This window comes from Trachinotus anak, unplaced genomic scaffold (genome assembly GCF_046630095.1).
Source record: "Trachinotus anak isolate AG129_WGS33_773 ecotype Australia unplaced genomic scaffold, CSIRO_AGI_Tana_v1 ptg000003l, whole genome shotgun sequence".
NCBI classification, from domain to species: Eukaryota; Metazoa; Chordata; class Actinopteri; order Carangiformes; family Carangidae; genus Trachinotus; species Trachinotus anak.
The window spans coordinates 11,222,042-11,245,423 of record NW_027273854.1 but is presented as its reverse complement, the minus strand read 5'-3'; the positions used below and the strand labels follow the sequence as shown (position 1 = coordinate 11,245,423).

The 23,382-nt window shown below is 42.7% G+C and overlaps 1 protein-coding gene across 1 annotated transcript in view; it reads right to left on the bottom strand.

Moving 5' to 3' along the window:
* The window catches only part of coro7 (coronin 7), a 105,298-nt gene that overhangs the window by 74,898 nt on the left and 7,018 nt on the right, over positions 1–23,382 (bottom strand). The window contains exon 7 of the mRNA XM_071473625.1: positions 20,955–21,005. Coding sequence (XP_071329726.1) covers positions 20,955–21,005 — 51 coding nt within the window. The remainder of the gene's footprint in view (positions 1–20,954; positions 21,006–23,382) is intronic.

The following is a 23,382-nucleotide window of genomic DNA, read 5'->3' as shown; positions in this document are numbered from 1 at the left end:
AAACATAACCTTGAGGTGTAGTTTGAGATAATAAGGGGGGCGGGGGGTGATGAGTGAATGATTTGACGGGAGGAGAAAAAGACAAGACAGATGAGGGAGGACAGACAGGACTATTCCCAGGTGCCTCTGACAGATCCCAGTGGTTGGACAGAACAGGACTTGCCCCATGAAAGGAGCGCTTGTTGTTGTTGATGCAACAGACAGGGTGACTTCTGCCCTGGGTGCAGCTTAGATTACCACACTGCGACATTGTGTCTGTGCGTGTGTGTATCCATGGTAGTGAGACTTTGTTACGCTGTTTCCATAGGGAATATGTGTCAAAACAGCACTGCCAGGCTGGATTTGATAGGTGGTCTTCAAATACAAATGGCACATATTGTCAGTGGTAATGGCTAAAAACAACTGTGAGTGTTGGAATGAATGAATGTTTGTAAAGACAAGATGTTAAAGAGGTGCAAGAGGCTGGTGGAAGGGGGAACGTAAGAAAGGTAATTCTGCAGATCTTGCATGTATTCAACACTGAGCTGCTATTGAATCAAGTAGTTGATGGACTGTAATTATGGACATGAGGACAAAAGATGACAAAAGATGCACCAGGCTGGCTCAGGGTTTGTCAATCAACTACATAAAAGTGTAATTGATAAGTAAAAAGCCCACACCACCAAAGTACTTGTAATGTCTCACAGCCGCAGTCAGTTATTGAGCCCACTGCTATCTGTGTACTTAATACTAGTTACACTGAGCTTTCCCATAAGGCATGGAGGTCAGTGATGAAGTTTCCATGGAACAGGAACCCCGGTGGCCCCTCAGCCCACTGTGTCTCCCCAAATCACCTTTGTCATTTTTATGGCCACACTCACACTTAGGAGCGTGGCTGGATGTCTGTGCCATGGGAAGAAGTGGTGGCTTATTATCCATGGCTGAACACTCACAGCCTCTCTACAGAGCATGCTGCCTCATTCTCCTGTCACTGTTACGTGGTCGCAGATGACAAATTTTAAAAACAACTGGGGCGAACTGGAGCTGCCATGTTGCACCCCAGAACAGGAGGTAGGTTACAGGGCCGTGAACTGTCCAACCTCCATTAACCTCCTTTAGCGTACAACTATGTCCACTGAGCACTTGCCAAAACTAAAAATAAGGCGGACAACAGTTGGTCATATAGGGATGAACACAGAGTATTATATCCCATTTGAGAAGCACATCTTCGTGTGGAGCTGTGCGCCTGGACATGCACACATGTGGGCTCTATCAATTCTAACTCAAACCCCATTTCGGTCTCTCTCCTTTCTGACGCCACTCTCTCCACAGGCCCAGCATGGTGGTTTGAAAACTGACTGCCGAGACGCAGAAATCGAGGGCCGGGTTATCTAAATTTCTTTAAACTAATGTAACGTTTCATCGCTGCTGGCTCTTCCCAAATCCACTACATGTGAACAATAAATGACACACACATGTCATCTTTCCTCTGGACAGAAGACAATGGAGGATAAGGGGTGGTCATTTTTAGTCTGCTGCTTGTTTTATTGATTTCAATGAAAAGGAATTTTAAAAGCTCACTCCCTTCCCCGCGAGGGTGCTGTAATTGCATCTGATGTTGTTAAGAAAACATTGATTTGTATAAATGAGACACTGATATTAGGATCAGTCATTTCTTGATTAGTAACCACTCAGAGCAGTGACTTAGCACATGTAGCAGCCAAGAAACCATGTCCTCACAGAGGCTGCCCTTTATGTGCACCACTGCAACTAAACAACTAAACGAAAAGATACAACATTTAATCTTGCGAAAAACCACTTGCGGTCACTTTCACATTTCTGTTTCTGTACAAATTAAAGAAATGAAATGCAACATGTAATTAGTAAGCTGTAGGAGTGAGCCACACTTCATGCTATGCTAAGCTAGCACTTCTTGACTCTATCACTGCTCTTAAGGCACAAACATGACAATGTTACTGATCTTCTCATCTATTTTTTTTTTGGGGGGGGGGGGGGGGGGGGGGGGGGGGGTTTAGCTGTGCTAGTCTGAACATATACCTCACATATCTCTGTTCTGTATACCATGAGATGAAATGGATATAAATCTTGGATAATAGACAGAAAACAAGGATATTTTCCAAAATGTTAGACTTTTTCATTAAATGTGCAGCACAGGCCAAGACTCCTGTGCTGGAACCATCCCTGTCAGTGAAGCTGAACGAACTATAAATCGTCAGGAGTTAGTGGAATGTGTGCTCGGTGGCCACGCTGGTGGTTCAAACTAAATTTATTGTTCTCAGCTATGAGGAGACTTGACGTTGCTGCATATGTTGAGGACCCACGCCAACGTCATTATAGTTTTAAAAAGGAAATTCTCACATGTGCACTTCTGCACCTCGCTCAGGGATGATATGTCTTTGTCCATAAAGTGTTTCATCTGGTACCATCTGTATGTTATACAGATGTTTTCTGGCTCCTGGTGTGCTCTCAAATAACTTTATTCACTAAGAGGGATTAGCAAACACTCTACCGACCTGGCTCTCAAACACGTTTCTAAAGTTGCGCTACCAAAGCACTGACAGAGTTGATAATAAGTCCTGGATTGAATAAACACTTAAGTCATGACTGAGGATCATTTTTCAGCCTGCCGTCAGCTGGTATGCCTCATGCAGGTAACTGAACTCATATTTGCCTTGATAAGTCCATGCAAGTGAGTCTGTTGAAAATAAATAGTCCAGATGTACGGGAGAGATCCAGAGTAAACTAAGACCTCCAAAAACGCAATAGATCAGTAAAGAACTGGGGAAGGAGAAAGGAAGGCTAAAGCCAGCACGTTATAAACAGACATGGGGCAAATTCATTGCCACTGAGCTGTTCATCACCAGCACCGCTGGCTGATTTCCTTCCAGGGGCAAGACAACGCAGAACTGGCACTCTGACCAAACTAGGAACAAGCTGAGCACGGACTGTTTTAATCTGCTCATGGTCTGTTTCACACTGGCGCTGCTTTTAGGAGCAACATGGGGTGTCTGATTCATATTTCTGGATAACAACAGGAGATTACAATTGTGAACATATTACATGCAGGAGTAAACAGCATAAATTCTGCAACATCACTTTTCGCCATATTCTATTTAGGCACAGCTATGCTTCACGCTTGTGGTGGACACTGCCATCCCTAGAGCCATGCCACCAGTAGGGCTAAAAAGGCAATTAGGATTGTCTGCAAGTTTCACAACGCACCCATATTTATCCTGCCTTTAGACCTGGGGAAGACTAAAAGACATATTTCTCTTTCAAGGGATCAATAAAAAGGAATACCCGAAAATATATCACCTTTCTGTGAACCGTCTCTATAGCAGACAGGCTTAGTTTTACCATTACAGCATCCCTCAGGCCTTCACTACGCTGCCTGAGCCAGCCAGCTCCAGGGCTGAAGGCAAATAAACTGGCCTGACATCTCTCACTGCAGACAGCTATACATCCTCCATAGATCGCACCGCCATGATGTCATCCTTCACCCGGACCTGAAGGCACGTGCAGCTTTGAGCCTTTTAACAGAGATGTCATCAGGGCTTGGCGGCTGGAGCGACAGAAGTGCAACAGCGGATTAGGGCTTTGTGCTGGGCCTCCGCTCACCCTTTCCAATAAACAGTGTTTCAGCTTAAGGAAGCGTAACGCAGCCGTCAGAGAGCTGCACAAAGCTACTAACACGGGGCAGCCAGAGGACACAACATCTGGACCTTGTGTGTGTGTGTATATAAATGTTGCCAAACAGTATCTCTCCTCTGCAGTCATAAATTTAACTCAAATCCCATTCACCTAGAGCCCCCCCCCTCCCTCCTCATGGCTGAACCTTACTGACATGCTACAAATCGATCATGACACACTTGAAAACGGGGGAGAAAAGAGTGGGGGAGGGAGAGACAGAAAAAAGGGAAAAATAAGACTAATGTTTTCCTTAGCAGCAGAACAAAGGATCCAAGGATGGAATTCACACAGAAGGACAGAGAGAGGAGAGGAATGGTTCATGACTTGACAAAATACACAGAGGAGGTGTAAAGAATCAGTTACACCTGCTCGAATGACTAGCTCGGATACACAATAAAGGAAGTAGAGGAAATGACATCACATCTGGGAAAAGAATATTACCAACACAGGTGTGTGCATCAAGAGGTGAAAAAATATTTTTCAGACAGTTAAATAGTGAATGTAATGGAGTAGGATTAATAGCTACAACGAGAGTGGAAAAAAAAGGATCAAAGTGTCCCTGGCTCCCTCGCTACTCCAACTCAAACGACACCAGACAGGGTTTAGACTCAGGTTAAACACTTTGCAGACGCAGAAAAGTGCCAGTCAGCAGTCTAGCCAATTATGGTTTTATAGGTCTATTAAATATCCTCTCCCACTATAAACAAATGAGGATCACTCCATTTCCTTCTGTCCTTCTCCCTCAGCTTTTTAACTTCTGAACTTCTGAACAGACGGAGCGCACATCTGTGTCACTCACGGAGAATGTTGATTCACCCACCGGGACTAATATCAGGTGTCTGTATGCACATATGGGAACTATCACAATCTCTGCATCTCCCTCCATCCCCCTCGCTGACTCTCTGTCTGTCTGTCTTTCCACCGCTCTGTGTATCAGCTCAGTAGGGGTGTTAAGTATCTAACAATAAGTGCCAGTGGTCCAGAAATTAATGCAGTGTGCTGGAAGATCAAGTGCTTATTTTCCTAACTTCATCCAGACTTATAATGCATTCTAATGGCAGATCTTCATGACAGATAATAGGTGTTTAAGTGTCAATCAAATGTTCAAACGTTCAAACTTTCGTTTGCTTTCTGCATGTTTAATCCATATAAAAACTTGGATGGACAGAGCCAGGTTAGCTGCTTCCCCTATTTCCAGTCTTAATTCTAAGCTAAGCTAAGCAGCTGCTGGTGGTAGTGTCATCTATATCGTACAGACATGATAACATATTTTCCAAAAGTCAGACTTTTCCTTCAAGAAATTCAGACTTGTTTCACCTGTTTAAAAAGTTCATTCCAAGACTCAGAGTTTAGTGGTGAATATGCATGTTTTTCCTGTGTAGTCTGTGACTGAAGTTTATGGTAACAAAAGCTGTCTGTCTGCCCTTGTGCTTGTCCCTGCTGTGCTGTGCTGAGTCTAATATACAACACTACACCACATACAGTATAACCCCAGCTGCAGCCACTCATCTCATTAACCTGCTCCTCATTTTCTCTACTCTCCATCTTTCCACTGCCCCCCCCCAATTTCCCCTCCTCCAATCAATAACTGTAGCTTTCATCACCCCTGAAACAGACTCCCTCTCAGTCTTTTCATCTACGGCTAATTAGTCTTTTCAGCAATTACTGGATTTTCTTCATCCTGTTCTGTCTTCATGGTCCATTTCAGTTGTGTTTCTGAGTCAGGATTCACTATCTTGAATGTAGCTGTGACTTCACAGGAGCAGACAGGCTTCTAGGAATAGCACAGAAAGGAGGGGGGGGGGGGAATCAAACTGGCCATTTTATTCTTTCATTTCCTCTGCAGCCTGCTGCCACTTTTTCTCCGTTAATTGGAACCATCTTACATTTCACTCATTTCTCCAAAAAGTCCAGAAGCCGCAAGCCGTTCTCTCATTTTTCCATACTCCTCTTTTCTCTGCTCTCTCCTTTCCTGAAGATGAAAATTAATGTGCAAGGTCAGAAGGTGGGGGAGCGGTGTAATCTATGGGAATGACAACATGGAGTAAATCCTTAGGTGCAGCTGTAATAGCATGAATCTGAGAAGTGGTCCCGCTGACATGTGAGACTCATTCATTTTGAACTGACAATTCGCAAGAGTGTCAGGTTACACTATAAATGCAATTTCCAACTGGTTTCATTAGTTGCAAAATTACAATACAAATACAAAATAATAACCAATTTGTAACTTCAAATTTCAGCCAAGTAGAACGTCTACTGATTCACCTCACAGACTGTTTCTGCCATCATCCATTTTTCATATCTGCTTTGCCTGCAGTCATTCTTTCCCTCATTTAATTTCCTTTGTGTCAGCAAATGAGAAGACGCTGTGCAGTAAAAATCTAGCTGCGACGTGAGCCAACGAGACAATGAGCACAGCTACGGGGCCAGGTCTCCTCTGCAGACACCAGGCAAGCAAGCTGTGTTGGGGAGGGTCCAGTGATACAAACTGGACTGATCCCCAGTTAAATATAGTATCCAACTAGAATGGGAAATCCAGAAGTCTTTTCCTTGCACCAGTTGTCTGGATTTTCTTCTTTTCTGTCCTTTTACTCTTCTTTCTAGCCATAATTGGAACAAGTGTGAAGGGATAAAGATAGGACACAGAGGTGGAAAGGGAACAGAGAGGTGAACAGTGAAAAAAAATACTGCACTCTTGGTTTTAAACACAAGGCACATCAATCTTAGAGGGATCAGGGAGGGATTTCCTCAATTTCATCCTGCACACTCCTCAATGCTACATGTCCTATGTATCACATATCCTATATTTTCTTTATTATAAGGTGTCAGGTGCAATGCTGTCATGAATGTTGTTACAGTTTTACTTTGTGCCTCAGAAAAGACTGAAATCGTAACAGATCAAATGGCAACCGAAAGCTACATTTAGCCCATAAATAAATCTTATTTCTGCATGCACCTTAGCAGGGCTGCAACCAGCAATTGTTTTCATTATCAGTTCGTCTGTAAATAATTTTCTTGATTGACCGATTGATTTTTTGGTCTATGAACTATCACAAAAATGTCCATCATAGTTTCAGAGAGTCCCAGGTGACATCATCAGATATTTTGTCTAATTGAAAAAACCCACAGATATTCAGTTTACTATCAGATAAGACAAAGAAAGCCAGCAAATCTTTGCATTTGGAAAGTTGGAACCACATTCTTTTTTCTTGCACGATTAATCAATTATCAAGTTATCTATTTTCAACCACTCAGTTAATCGAGTAATCGATTCAGCTTGAAAGCTAAAGCCCAAAACTCTCTAACAGTATCATGAATTAGTCCTCCGTGTCAATAATTACGCGTCTAGCCAACAGTACAGAGGGCTGGCTCAGCTTCTGTGCTCCATGGAGACTTTGTGACTGATTGCCACCGACTGCCCGCCACAAAGACGTCACCCTGTGTTTTAGGAAGGCAGGAAAAAATACTGGCCCCAGAAATCAGTCTACCCAATGGAAAAATAAATCAAGAGGGGGAAAAGAGGTAGATGGAAAAGGGGGGTTTAACAAGAGATCAATTCCCTTTTGGATAGTGGATGGCAGGAGCTAAAAAAAAAGAAGAAAATGCTGAGATGTCAGGAAAGAAAGGGGAAAGAAATGCAGTGAAAAAGAGGTAAAGAGAGCTAGAGCACAGGTTAGTAAGGTGATCAGGGGCTGTATGGAGTATAAGATGTGTGCATCCATGAGAGGCTAAAAATACAGGCAGGCCCTACTTTCTCACCAGTGTAGGCTTTCAAGAGCTGGCACTGTGCTACCATACCTCCACCACTGCTACACTCATTTGTTTGCTGCAATCTCTGTTCTATCAACATTAAAATTCAGACACTTCCCAGATCGCCAAAATGAAAATGGCTACAATCATTTTGTATTATGTTAGTTTTTTATCTTTTGGGTAGAGAAAACATATTTTCAACATTTTGTGTATTTAAATTGGCATTCGATTTCTATTTTCGTCTTTCTCCCTATCTAACATGTATCTACAACAGTGAGCTAGGGGTTAAAAATAAAGTGTAAACCCTCTTTAGATGCCTTCCTCCCTTCAAAGGTTTACCTATTTGCAAGAATAAGGAGGAGTCTGTGTGTTGCCCACACAGCTTGGCAGCAGGCATATCTTAAAAGGCCATGGTCTATCAATTGCAAGGGAATCTTTCAAAAGCAAACCTTTCCAGGATGTGCCATTTGACAGAGATCAATGGAAGTGAATGTTTGAAAACAAATAAACATTGAAGTACTGTATGTCCTGCCCATTGCAATTTGGTGGTTGTGAAAAAGTAATCTTATCTAGCATGTGTATTTGTGAGAAAAATCTGTGGGGCAGGTGTAAAAACCATTATCAAGCCTGAGCCAGTGCATGGATTGAGCCAAAGATCACATGCTTTTTATTTTGCTTTTTTTGGATGACTACAGACAGGGAGAGGCCAACTGCCTAAACATAATTGATTGATGGGAGATTCTCAGACTCTGAAAGCTCCCACATCCAGGGCCAGCTACACTAGTGGTGTAAAAATGGAATTACGGGAAGTAAATAATCACTTAATCACATGGTGTTGTCTTATTTTATTAGTAAATTCAAGAATTATACACCAAGATGTTGTAAAATGTTTTCCAACCAGTCCTCGCTAATGTATTTAAAAAACTAGGTTTCAGGCACAGTAAGGCAGACTTGCATTGTGAGTTTTGGTCAAGGCTAGGAAAACAAATCAGTTTAACTGTCCTGCTAAGTGAAATGAAACACTGAAGTGGTAGAAAGGCTGTGATTATTGAGCCACGGTGCTAATTGGGCTGTGTGGCTACAGTCAGAGATCCTGCCAGTTAACTGTGCCAGTCAGGGCTGTGGTCACCCCTCTGGGGCCTGGGGGACAATACATTGGAAGTAATTCCCCAGCACTTTGGGGGGACTGGCAGCACTGTGCCTCCTGGCAGAGGGCCCCCTCTGGGAAAACTACCCAAGGTCACAGAGACTGGTCTTGGATCAGAGCCCCATACAGAACTAGTCAGTTCCTGGAACTAACATGATTAACGGGACCACTGAATTGCCCGAATCTACATTTCAGTCCAAGAGAAGCACTAGAGAGCCAGAGGAGATTTCGAGTGTATGTTTGGTGATCTCCAGAGTTTTTGATGGTTATTGTGGTTGGAGTTCAAGCAATGAATATTCTAGAGATGCACTTAGTGGCTTGGTCCTTTAAGTCCAAACAGAGATCCATCGGGCAGGACAAGGCACAAATGACAGAGGAAAGAATGACGCTGCTGACGACAGCAAGAACTCAGACACCCAGGGCTGATGAGAATCTGCAAGCCAGACCTGCTCTGTAAAAACAAAGAGATGACTCTTTGGAGGGTTTCTTATTAAGACAGGGTGTATTAGACACAGCAGGAGCATACAACACCGCTAATCATGCTCACACTGTTGGAGACACCATGAAGCTCCCCAGTCCCTATGGCCTTACGGGCCTTACCCAGCCCTTCACTGCCTGTTGTCATTTACAGCTCTTTCATAGCTGGCAACAGATACAGTTGGCTGGCTTTATTCCCTCCCTGAAACCACATCATAGAGGCTTCACATCTTCAAAGTACCCCCACACATTTGTATAGAAGCATGAATTGCGCACAGTGGGATACGCTCAGGAGGCACATGTGTGCGAGGCATGTCACATTCATGTCATTTGTGTATAATCATGGAATCCTTTACCCTGTGTAAATACTGGAGGCTTACAATCCTTTCTTAATCTACTATTTGTTTGCTGTAATCAAAGTGTGATCGTGGAACTTTTTGCATCAAATTCAAGGTCTTGAGAAATCATTCAAGATAAATTCAACAATGAATGGAAGAAAAACAAGTTTGATGTGATTATAATTACAGCAGCAGGTGTTAGCCTAAAGGGACATTAACGCGCAATGAGATAACCCAAGTGTGTGACATGCTAGCCAGTGCTGAGGTGTCCATACTTTAAACACTAGGTATCATTTCAATGCCCAGAGCTCAAGTGTTGACCCCTGACACGCTGTATGTGCAGTAGAAGAGCATGGTGCAGCTGACTGACAGCTTGATTAATTACCTCATTTACACAGTGCTAACGAACAGCTCAATCTCCTGCTGCTGCTCACACCGCTCTATGGAGAATTCCATGCTATGACACTCCCCCTAATGCTAACTTTACCCCAAAACTCAACAGCTTCACTCAGGGTGAACTTCAATTTAGCTCTTGCATGAAACCACAAATTGCAGCACAACCTCTTGTCTTAAGCAGCTCAATTAGTAAAAGATGACCAAAGCTGGCTTTTGTTGGAAAAGGATGTGGCATTTATAAGACACGTGTGAGCCAGATATCAGGGCCCCCTGTGCTCAACTGTTTCCCCTGTTAGGAACTCATTATGTTAGAGGACACTGCTCATTTTCTTTGGCCTCCGAGAAGAAAAACATTCAGCATCAGTGCAGGTATGCACACCTGTGTCCCATTCTCATAACACGTGGAGAACAGCAGCTGCACTGGGCCACAGTGCATTTTTCTAAAATAACCCTTGGGAGACATTATGGGGGGAAATATCCTCAGGGGGCTGTCCAAATTGTACCTTGGAGACTTTGTATTCTGCAGCTTTCACTGCTGTTTATGATGAGTAGCATTAAAATGAGGACCTTCTGAATAGCATCAAAGTTAGTAGCGATTGTAACCGATTGATGAGTCAGTTTGTGTCCGATGAGTCAGTTTGCTCAACTTTGTGTTTAACATGTTGATGCTGTACCAGGGTTATTGTGTAATTTATGTTTGTGCTGCTGTTTGACAAGTAAATTTCCCCATGCGGCATCAAAATAGTCTGTCCGTCCATCCATCCATCCATCCATCCATCCATCCATCCATCCATCCATCCATCCATCTCTCTAAAACAGACTGATCCCATATTAAACTGTACTTAATCTTATTTGATACTCATATAGTGATTCTTCTGCCTACATTCTCTCATGACACCAGTGATTTATGGCTAGAATTTGTTGAATTTCACTGAAACACCACTTTGCTGTTATTTCACTTGATCTGTTCTGCTAAATAGCAGATCAATTATCTCTAATTATATATTATCTCTAATTATATATAACCACCATATAAACAATTTCATTTTCTCACAGAATAATGACTTTGACATTACATTCAACAAGGGTACTGGAGAGAATTGGATTAAAGTTTTGAAAACTGTATAGCGTTTTGGCTGTTCCTAATAATTACAGCTGCTAAAGAGTGCTGAAGAATGGAAACTTGCTAACCCGCAGTGTGATTAAGCTAGCATATGAAGGAAACACAGTCTAATTGAAACACCAGTGTATGGTCAAACTAAGGTCAGCTAGCCTCGCCACGGATGGAGCTCACACTGCACTTTATTCCCCTCAGAGCGCTCTGAGGTTGGTCTCAGCTGTGTCTGTCACTATACGCACATAGCATTATGCCCTGTATGTAATCAACTGGCGCACACATTCCCACCTGTTCCCCACTCTCAGGACAAACATCACTTCACACACAAACAGCGCCTGCTGCTTTCAGCTACTCGCATGCCCCAAAACCACACACTTAACAAAGAAAACCACAGTAATTGATCATTCGTAAAACAACACAAGGTACAGAAGATCAACAACAAGCCAATTCACACCTCATTCTGCTGCTCTGGCTGTGAAAAGACCGAAAAAGACTGAACTCTCCCCGCTCTTGTAATACCTCCAGAAGCTGCAGACTTTGGCCAAGTTTAAAGCAAAGACAGAGACACAATTTACCGTTTGAAATAAAATGGATAATCTAAGCAAAGCAATGCAGATGGTGATTAAAACCACATTGTGGTTCCTGAAAAGGGAAGAGGAGATAAAAAAGCCAAACTGAGGTGAAGTCACATGGGAGCTGTGAGATGCTGAAACTGTGCTGCTTTGGAAGTGCTGATGTCAACGTTATGATTCATTTCTTATATTAAATCAAAAGGTTGTCTCTCCCCTTTAAAAATGATGACAAAAACTTGCCACATTCCCAAAACAAGCGATTCCCATGTGAACTTACCTCATTTACCAAGTAACAGTGATTAATTCATTATTAAATCTTTCTCCTTGGCTTCGTTTTTTCAGCTTCTCTTCCCTAAACTCAGAAAAAAACCCACCAAAATTCAGACAACATATGACTGACAGCTGAAGAGGACACTAATTCCCATGATAATGAATCTTCACTCTCAGGATGTGGCAGGACAAAGAGCTAATCGTCATCCATTTTTGACTCCAGGTGTCACCCACATGTGGGCGTAAGGTCTTAATTAGTTGGAAACTAAGAGTCCCAGAGCACAGAGCTCACTAATGAGGCCTCCGCTCACAAACAACACACACATGTGAGCAAAGAGCTCCATCACTGCCAGCTGGCACCCACTCTTACCCCTTTCCTCCAAACAAAATACTTCAGCAGCACCACCCCCAGAGCACACACCACCACAAACACTTACACAAACAACACACACATATACAAAGACAAACTCTGTTCATTAGCTAAAGCAGCTAAAACCCTTTCAAACTTCAAATCTTATCATCCAAATCCCCATCCCTGCGCTTCTTGCCTCCCCTCCCTCAGTTCCTTCTCCAGCAACCAGAGTGACCAACATTCATCAAGCCGTCTTTCTGTTTATACCTTGACACACAAAACATAACTCAAACACGATATCAAACCAAACCCAAGGCAAGATTATCTCTTTATTTACTAAGAAAATATGCACAGACTGAGGACTGAAGGATCAATCATAACTGAGACAAACTCCATCCAGTTCTGCAAATGGAATAACCAGATTTTATGTCACTGTTTTTGCTGAGCTGTCCATGACAACAAAACCCCTGCCCCCTCATTAGGAAAGACTCCTGTCAGCCTGGCTAGATTCCCTCAGCCTTTAACTAACACTGGCAGTGGGGCAGCCAGTAACACAGGGAGCTGAGAGATGGAGAGAGAGAGAAGGGAAAAAAGAAAAGGAGGGGGGCAAAACATCTGGGCTAAGTTAACCACTGGATCTTACCAGGTCCTGCAGGCACAAAGCCCCGGGTGGGGGGTGACTGGGAAAGATGGCAAGTGCACAGAGACAAACCACGGGAGTGAAGATAGAGGGGCGAGAGAAGGCAGGGAGAGACAGAAGGAGACATCTGTGCACAAAAACAAAACAGATCTGCAAAAATGATCTCATCCCGAGTATGTCAACACACTGTATGAATAAATGCATTTTGATGCAGCAAGGCAATGGCTGAAATGCCAAGACAAGCTCTGACAACATAAAGGGAAATTTCTTTCAACCCTAAGGAGGTCAAAAGTCACACAGATTACACTGGTTAGTAACAACATACTGGATTTCATGCCAGGTGCCTTTTCTCTGCATGAAGATTTCTACAAGAAGTGGTGGATGTGAGTGCATCATGGAGTTTCTAGGAAGAAAAAAAAAAAAAATTGTTTCCCAGCCATCACTGTCAATATTTGCAAAGTTAGTTTATATGTTATCTTGCACTACTGTGTTAAATTGTGCGTCTCATATTCAGTGGGGAGGCAAAAATGTTATGAGGGGAATGCCGCTGTTTGTACAGGGGAATATTTCTGTGATGACATGTTTATATTTGGAAAGAGAAATTGACATTTAACACATACAGTATTCAGCAGCAGAAATCAGCGTTCAACAGCCACACCACACATGCAGGAATTGTGCATGTGAGACTGGCCATTAAATCACCTGTTATCACAAATGTTCTTGTTACTGCCAAAGCATGGTCACTGATACAGGCTTTTACAGAGAAATAAGTTTTTTAAAAACACAGAACAATTTTTGGCTACGTTTCAGGTAAAATTGTGCAGCTTGTGTATCTGGAATCTGGAGCTCAGTGTTGAGTAAACATGTGACATATTCTTGGAATAACCCCCTGTTCGTTATAGACATTATATTTCACGTTTCACAATGTTGACTGCGTACCCCTGTGGTGTTAGTATTAGACATTCTCCAAACTGTAAACAAGCTTCATTCTGCGGGAAGCATCAAAATCTCATTCTCTGGGAAGTGCTGACATTCTGTGAGAAGAAATTATTTGTCGGTAGAGTAGCAGGCATTTTTGAGAGTGAGAAAGGAATTCTCACATCTGTATCGACATCTGATGCACATTTCATGTGATACTTTTTTGAACCTTGAACAACAGGTTTGTCTTTGACCTCCACCACCATCCAACCTGGGGCTCAAAGCTCAGGGATGGCTTCAATCAGAGCCTGCACTAGATTTGAAGAATATGTTGAGGTATGTTAATAATTGAATGAAAAAGAATGACAAAAACCATACAACAACATATTTGCCAATAGTTTTTCCTTACAACATAAACAAATAACATACCGCTAAAACCAATAAAATCTGTTTTGTTAGGGATGTTTCTCTAAATTTGGTTTTTAAAATAGATTTGTTTGAATATGTCTAAGGCAAGATGTTTAACATTTAAATATCAATCTCATTCTTGAAGGTGATGCAACTGTAAACATTAAATTAACATTTAATTTACAGCAGTTTTCCTGTATTTCACTAGAAATTAGACCATCATAGATTTTACTATAGATATTAATTAATAAAAATGCTAATTAAACAAAAATATGTTAAACTTGAATGAAGAATTAGAAACTTTGCCTTCTGATGAGAATCTTGAGACATGACGGAAAGCTCAAGAACAGCTACTAAATGGACTTTGAGTTGAAATTCTTTTGACAATATTGCTGCAAGTTATTGCACCGTACTTTGTTTTTGCATCTTTACCAACATAAGGATCATACCAATATATCTGTCATGGTGTCTACTGATAATATCAGCCTTATCAATATATCAGTTGGGTTATAATAAAGCTAAAATCAGAAGAAAACATACCACAGGCATCTCAATTCAGCTTATCCCTCATTTCATTTCACTGAGTCACAGAATCAGAGCGACAGAATATAGAGCACAAACACCAAAATGAAGTTCTTCTAATTCATGGCATCTCTCCGAATGTTTCTCCTTCATGTCTCTCCCTCTGGGTTTACATCTGTGATACAAACTAAACTCTACTGGTCCAGTCAAAGAGCTTCATTGTGCTGCCTGCCAGAGTCCACACACACACACACTAAGCTCACTGTGCCCGCTGCTAGTTTACTCTGCCTGTAATGAGAAATCTGAGCATGGACACACACATACACCAGCCCCCCCATTTCCCAAACACACACTTTTCCAATTATAAGAAATCAAAGACACATAGATAACACAGATGCACTAAATGTAGTTTATTATGCCTGTGATGAGAAATCCAAGTATGGAGACACACACATACACACACACACACAGACACACACACCTACCAGGGAGTTCAGTCTGAGTAATTTATGGCAGGATATAAAAGATGGTATGAGTGGCTGCTCGCAGCCACCTATAGCAGTGAAACCACTGTGCTTTTTCTTGGCCTTGCCCAGTGTTCCCTCCTCAAGTCCAAACCCATTCCAGCCCGTGGTCCTCTCTAATTTCACCCATAGCAGCAGAAGCTTGAGCTGAAAAAGAGGAATCTGGCCCCCAAGTCCAGCAAACTATTCCCTTTTCCTGTCTCCCTCCTCTTCCAGCGACCACAGATCGACAGCTCTACGGCCAGCACTGGCCCAAAACTATGAGGGGTATTTTCAGCACTGTAATTTGAAGCACACATGGTATACACAGAAACACACACTCATACACAGAAACACACACTCAGCAAATACACAGGCATAGTGGATATATAAAAAGATACAATAAGACAAGAGAGGAGACACAAATGCCCACAAAGGCACGTGCCCCTCCATCCATAAAACACCTCAGCCCACTGGGGCCAGGTCAGTGAATGTGCCTCTTCTCCTTGTGTGCTGGGTCTGAGGAGTCATATAGCTCAGTGCAGGAAAGCAGGGTGGAGGCCCAGCTACATGGAGATGTGAAAGAAACTCATCAAAACAAGAGGCCCGTGCAGGGATGTTATGGCAGGGAGGGCAGAACCCAGTATAGCAAAGAGAGGGGAAAAAATAACAGCTTTAATGTTCTGTATAATGTTTGTCTTTGGTACTCAATGGTTCACCCTACTGTTGTCCTTACACTGTGTGTAATTCATATCTGGAAAATATTCTAAGATCTTAATTGATTTGAGTGCGAGTTTTAATTATTTAAATAGCTTCACGCACTAATATGACAGATTAATAACACAATGTTAATTCCAGTTTCACTAACTGGCCATTTGCTGCTTTTTCACTTTTAATTTTTCAAGATTTAAGTGGCCATGTCCTCCAGCAGACATAGGCTGGTGATTGATGTAACGATTGACGTCTATTTGTAATTTTTAAGACAAGAGATATGTCGGTAGATGTATGAAACATACTATCTTAGATGTTGACCGGGGAAGGAAGAGAAAGTCAGGCCAAACAGAAAAGCAACACCAAAACAAAATTCAAATCTGAAATTCACAGGAAGCAAAAAGATGCCAGATGTGCGGACACACACTCCCCTCAAATGTGCCAACTACCTAAATACAACCGTCTGTATGCTTGTGCACATACACAGACACACACATACACACACACACACACACACACACAGTGATTACAGATGCAGTATATACTACTCCTCCTGTCCAAGACCTTAATTACCCTGCACAGTCTTATTTCCCATAAATACAGCGAGAGCAGGGCTGTAATTAGGGCCTATATTTACCCCACCTGGCTAGAGGAGAACCCAATTCCCTGCTGGCCACAGGGATGAGCCAGCCCCACTCAACTCTCTGCCATGGGTGCAACCAGGACACCAGTACAACACAGGAGCTGCGGGATGGGGGGGCATGTAGGTACAACTCCGCCCCAAATAAAATTAGTAAATAAATGTCCAAGTTTAACGGCAGGTAGCTGTTCTAAAACAGGCAAGAAACTTTAAATACAACAACATGGAATGGAGCAAAACTCATGATAACCTGTTGAAAGTACATTCTAATGTTTCCCTCCAATAAATAATGAGGTACTGGCGAACAAATTTCGATTCATCTGGTATTGAATAACAAAACGTCCACTGTTGCAGCACAAGTTCAATATCTACCAGTGATAACCATTTAAATGCAAACACGTGACAAATAGAATGTGGTTTCACGGTATTTTCCAGGCCTTATGAGTGAGCTTCATAAAAAAACAATCAGACTGATTTTGATTAGGGCTACAAATGATACACTAGTTGTGTTTCACAAATTCAGACATAAGAGAGCTGCATCCAACCATTATTGTAACTTTCCAAAACTTTTGGACTCCCGTCTTGCAGCGATTGGTCAGCTGTGAAGAGATGAGAAAGGAGCCAAGGAACTCTTCTCGAGCTTATTTTTGTTTGTTTTATTACACAACTATTTGTGGCGTTTATCATGTCTTCAACTGAGAGCAACACCATGAAGGTCTTTCTGGGGAGACTGCCTGAACATATCATCTTCAAAAAATATCATTTTTAAACGATACTATGTCAACCTCCCTTTCTATGACAGACGACTTTTCACTCCATCTTCCAGTGTGGCTGTTTGGATCACACAGAAACACTTTTGATGGCTGACATGGTCAGAGAACTAGTCTTAGGGACTAGTTCGGCCAACTCTGCAAACGCCTAACAATGGGGATGTGTATCTTTGTCCTGAGAAACCATTCGGGGTAGACACTAGTAGCAGAAAATACATTGATCAAAAACATTTGATGGAAATAATCAAATGAAAGCACATGAAACATGCAAAAGCACTGGTGATACTGAATCAGCGTCTTTTGTCTCAGATAATCTGTTTTTCAGATGTACATATTTCTCTTACTGTACTACAATTCAAACTCTCTCCGCCTCAGAGAAAGAGAAGATTACGCTTCACTCTGACGCTCCGCAGCATTCGTGAGCTATCCCTCCCCAGAAATCTTTTCAGAGAAGAGTTGTGGCTTCTCTTGATGAAGACAACCGACTGGCTCTCATGCGAGATGCCAAACAGACCTCCCAGTGAGGTTACAAATTCAAATAGTTTGGACACTTCTCTGCCCCTCTCTGTTTACTTTGTGGCCACGCTGGCCTTTCCCTGGCATCACATCACATCTACACCAACAAACTGATCAGAATGAAAAGTGGAGAAAGTGCTTGAATGTGTCCTCACATCGGGCACAAACAATGTGGATTTTCCTTTAAGCCACTGACACAATGTGAAATGCTGTGTTGTGTTGTTTTATGGTCTTGAATATTGCTTTGTGGGTCTATGTAGAAATCAGAGCTTCACATTCTACCATGCATCCAAATTACTGCCCTCATTGCATTAGAGTGTGTTTAAGATTCATCGCCCACATGTACACCCTCCTCCAGCAGATGGGGTGTTAATAGGAGCGGTGGCGGCTCTCCCATTCTCCAGAGAAAGAGAGTGAGAGAGTCGCACATCTGAAAGTTGTCAGGGTGAGGCTCTGCCCACTCTGTTCTCCACACTGAAGCCTCCCACGGCAGGAGAGATAGGAAGGGAGAACAAGAAAGCAAGGGAGCACACAAACCCAAAAAGGGAAGGGCAACCCTCTAATAGCTTTGATCTGGATCCTAACTCTTCTTCAGCTGAGGTGGTGAAGCCATGTGGGTAGTGCAGAAGAGGGCAGTGTGCTGACTCAGGCTGGCGGGCCTCCTCTCTGTGGCACTGAGGATTAATGAGAGAGTTGGGAAGAAAGAAAGAAAGAAAGAAAGAAAGAAAGAAAGAAAGAGAGAGAAAGAAAACACTGAGAGTGTCGAGAGACTAGTAGACTTTGGCTGGATGATCCCTGACTCTCCTGGTGGCCCGGCAGTCAGACGCAACCTTTTTTACACCGCAGACAAGCTATAAATTGACAATTTTGTTGCGAACCAGCCAATTTTGATAAAAAAAATTGAAAAAACAGGGAGAACAAGACAGAGAGAGACAGCCAGAGAAAGACAGGAAGAAATGAGAGTGCACAAAAGAGACAGTGGGCAAGAATAAAACCTAAACTAAACAAAAAGGGGAACAACTTTATTTGGCCTGTCTTTCATTGTGGCTACTTGCTAAATTAAAAAAAACCCACAGAGATCTGTCAGTGAGACAGTCAGGTAGTGGTCACACACAAAGATTTCATGTACGGCCGAATGCTGAGAAGTGGTGGTGACAGACCTCTTGTACTGATGAGCCACTTTAATTGAAACTCCATTAAGTGTTTATGAAGGAGAGATGAGGAAAAATGCAGCACATATGAAACTTGTTTGTATAACTTATATATTGGTCAAATCACATTGTTTCCTCAAGGCCTGGTCATCAGTGAAAGAAGCAATAAAACTGTGTAAAAAAACAAGTCAGATTTTCTGCTTTAAACAACTGCATTTACTTGAGTAAAAGTATCAACACCTACAGAGCATCAGAAATAAAATGACTCATTACACAGCAGAATGGCCCCACTCATTCTTTTATTGTTATATTTTATTTTATTTTATTATATGTATTTTAATTTTGTCCCTCTGGGACATGGTTAAGTAAAAGTATAAAGTGACAAACAACTGAAATACGCAGGTAAAGTACAAGTACCTTAAAAGTGTGCTTTAGTCAGCTATAGTATTGAGTAAATGGAATTAGTTGCATGCCACTACGAGTGGCCCAGGCAATGGGAACCACTGGTGTAAAGCACAAACCAAAAAAGTTAAAACTTAAAACACATTCCTGGTTTCAAATCCGCCTTAAGACGTGTCACATCTATTTTCCCTCTCTCCCACATACGGCCTCACCACTGTCAACTATCTAATGAAGTCAAAAATGACATAGACTTGGCTGGAATGTCCCAGCATCAGTATGTCCCCGCCACCAGTAACCACTGAGCTCTTATTGGAGACACCATTTCAGACATACAGATAACCCAATACTGATTCAGTCTAAACCAATGAGTCCCTCTGCCTGCACAGAGTGATTTAACTGCAAATTTAGAGCAATTTTATTTGAATTACTTCAAATGAGTACACGGAGTGGCCCTGGATCTGGAATGGTATTTATCCAGGCAATCTGGAGCACTGTTGAAAAGCCGTGTCTGCATTGCATGAGCAGTGAGAGAGGGACAGCGAGATTCCTTGCAGTGCAGAAAAATCCAATGGGCTGCTGAAAACCAGTGCGTTAAAAAGGACTTCAACACTGATACACCTGATGTAAACATCCACGTTCAAACGCTGGAGAGGAGCCAGCCGACCCAGCTCATGTTACTAAAGCAAACACAGACACACATGCACTGCACTCACACTCTGTTTTGTAAAAGGCATACAGTTGTAAGTGTGCCACAGAGAAAATAATCCACATGTACCTGTTTCAGTGCTGGCTCCCTGCCTGTCAGAGTCAATGACATCACACCACCTCTGAAACAGTACGCCTTTCATGAAGGTGTCAAAAGTTTAAAAGCACACACAGAACAGCACATAGGGAAGCATATACACAGACACAGAGTCTACACATGTACACAGATATTTCTATACAGGTGTGCCTTCCAGGTATTTCTGCGGTCTAATACGTAATCTGCTGCAGCAAGTAGTGTTTTTGCAGGATTCCTTGTATTTACAAATGAGAGAGCCCACGGCCTGAGGCAGTGCCAAGCATCTCTGTAATTAAAACACCCTGGGAGGTCCACCCTTGAAATGTGTGAGAACGTTTGCTCTACACTGACCAGTCTCTCACAACACTCACCCTCCCCACTTCATCTTCATCTTCCCTCAACACACAAATGTTCTACCACTCCACTTTCTCATCGCTGCTGGTTGTGACCGAGGCCTCTGCGGCTCAGGCCTGGTTGTCATTGGTCAGAGCTTTTCAAAAGAAGTGGTGTGAGTGCAGAGGTTCATGTGCGCACTGATTTAGTATGGGATGGGTATCCATGGGAAGAGGAGAGGAGCAACTGCATCCGTAAATCACCAGTAGATGAATCACTGAAAGTGGTGAGTGGTAAGATCTCTGGGTTAATGTCAACATGTTTATCACTAGATGTAGCATGGAAAGAAAATCTGCTTACAGTAAATGGCAGTGAAGTGACAGGGACCAAAATTATTTTTACTCAAATCTACCTTCTTGAACTGTTTGAATAGTCCTACATCAAATTCTGTCGGAATAAAATAAAGGATTTTCTAAGCTGGAAAGCTGTATTTGATTTCCACATCGTAGGTGTTTATGTAGTGTGGTGAAGCCTTTCTAAGAGGACTTACCTGAACAGGTGTCAGCTGGGCTCTGGGGTCAAATACTCGCAACATCTTGTCCTACACAGACAAAGGGAGAGAAGAAACTGAACTGAAGGAAGATGGAAATGATTTATGTTATGAATTACAATAAATGATATAGTGTTATAAATCAGCTCAACACTGTCTGAGCACAAAAACCCTTGGTTTTAAATCACATTTATGGTTAGTTGGCAACTTGGTTCCTTCTCATTCTCAGTGCTACACTGTATGGACAGAATGTGAAGTAATAACAACATGTGAGGGCTGTGAGGCAAGTCTGTGGTTCACTGTGAATTCTTCCTTTGTGAGGAGTGTGAATGTGATGTGTAAGGAGGTCCAAGAGCAAACACAAGGTCAGGATTTAAGGTTCTCACGAAGAAAAGGGGGGAAAAGAATTAGGGCCTCCTCAATCAGCTGTAATTATTTCATAGGAACTGAAATATGAAAGCTAAATATTGAAAACATTAGCATCCCTCCACCTCGGTATGATTCAGAGAAAGAACAACACAGGGTCTCTGAAGTTTCCTCATGTATCGGTGTGATCTCACTGATTCATCGTGACCCCTTCGAGGCCTCGTGTCTCTTGACCCCGGCCGGCCCAAACATGCATTCTGCATCAATCACAGCAGCCAATCAGAGAAGTTCCTTCATGATTGAGAGGAAATGGGGCCTAATGGGATCAGGCTGTGACCGGGACATGCATGTCTGCAGCCGTGTCACTCAATACCAGTGTGTGACTGTGATCACAGCAGCAGACTGACATGCGGAGCTGATAGCAGGTAATAAGTAAAAGGGCTTAGACTAAACCACGCACACACTGAACAAACACACGTCACAGGGAATCAGGAGGCTCATAGTGACACAGTCAAGTGCATGCACACCCACAGAGGGGGAGTACGCAACATTCAGCCATACACAACAGTCATACAGCATTTTATTCTGTCAAACTGAATCCAGTCTTGAAGCAAATGATCAGTGTAGGCTGTAGCTTCTCTTCATTCTGCTCCCCCAGCAATCCAAAGGGGCATTTATTTGCTGTTGTTAGCTTGAATAGCAAACGTTGTTTTTTCCTAATATGCCGTTTCTTTCTCTGCCTCTTTATCTCAGTGAGCGTGTGTGTGTGTGTAGCCCACCCACGAATATGATGCCCCGAAGCTATGTCTTCAGGCCGCTGTGACCTGGGCCTAAGCCAAAGGCTCTGAGAACAGTGTGGGAACACACACAAACACACGCACACACACACACATACAGGTTTTCCAACCACATGACCTGTGCATAAGATCCCACCTGTTGTGAAAATGCCAAATTCTGGCTAAAACCACCTCTGACCTGTCAGCACACACACACACACACACATACTTGTACTTCCATCTTTGTGAGGACACTCGTTGACATAATGCATTCCCTAGCCCCTTACCCTAACCTTAACCATCACAACTGAGTGCCTAACCCTAACCCTAACCCTAACCTTAACCTAAACCTAATTCTAACCATAACTCTAAAACCAAGTCTTAACCCTCAAAATGTGATTTGAAGGTGTCTCAAAAAGTGAGGACCGGCCAAAATGTCCTCACTTTCCCAAAATGTCCTCACTCTGTTAGTAAAATACTTTTTTTGGTCCTTACTATGTAGCAAGTACAAGTATACACAGACACAGACACACACACATACACACACTCAAACAGGCAAACACACTCTTTAAAGCCTATGACAATAACCCATATGAACACACACATACACACACTTACACACACCACCTTAAGCCATAAATGACAGAGGGAGAGTAGTGTGTGCATTTGTGTTTGTGTGTCTGTGCTGAGACAGCAGCTGTTTAATCAAAGAGGCAGAGTCTCATTCTCAAGCTGCTGTTATTGAGTTTTCACTGCTGGTCTGCTGCACACAACTTTCACATGTACGTAAACACACACGGTCGCTGGGAATCTTCAGCCAGGGGTGCCCCCTCCGCTCATCAAACACAGGGCGCTGCCACTCTCCTGTTCCTAATCTCCCATGGTTACCAGCGTCAAAGCCTGTTGTGATCGTCGATTTGAGACTGCAATTATTTTATCTCCCTCTTCACTGAGAAATACTGTATGGAGCCTAGTGATAATTTGACCTTCAGAATTAAAGGTGGACCATAAATCTAGTGACACCTCATTTTAAAAACTGCACACCACCCAGGCCTGTCCATCATTCGGATAAACACAGACTTTCCTCCGTCTCTGCTCACGCTACCTGTGGATTTCCCTTCCCAAAACTGAATGGCGCCTTTCTCCCTCCATGTGTGTCATAAATATACATCTCTCTAAGTCCAAACGAGGCCTGTCATGATTCCTGCTCTTTGGGGTGGTGGTCTCCCCTTCATCTCCCCCGACCTCAGCCCTGTGCCCCAATGTTTACCCTATGGGAGGGCGGG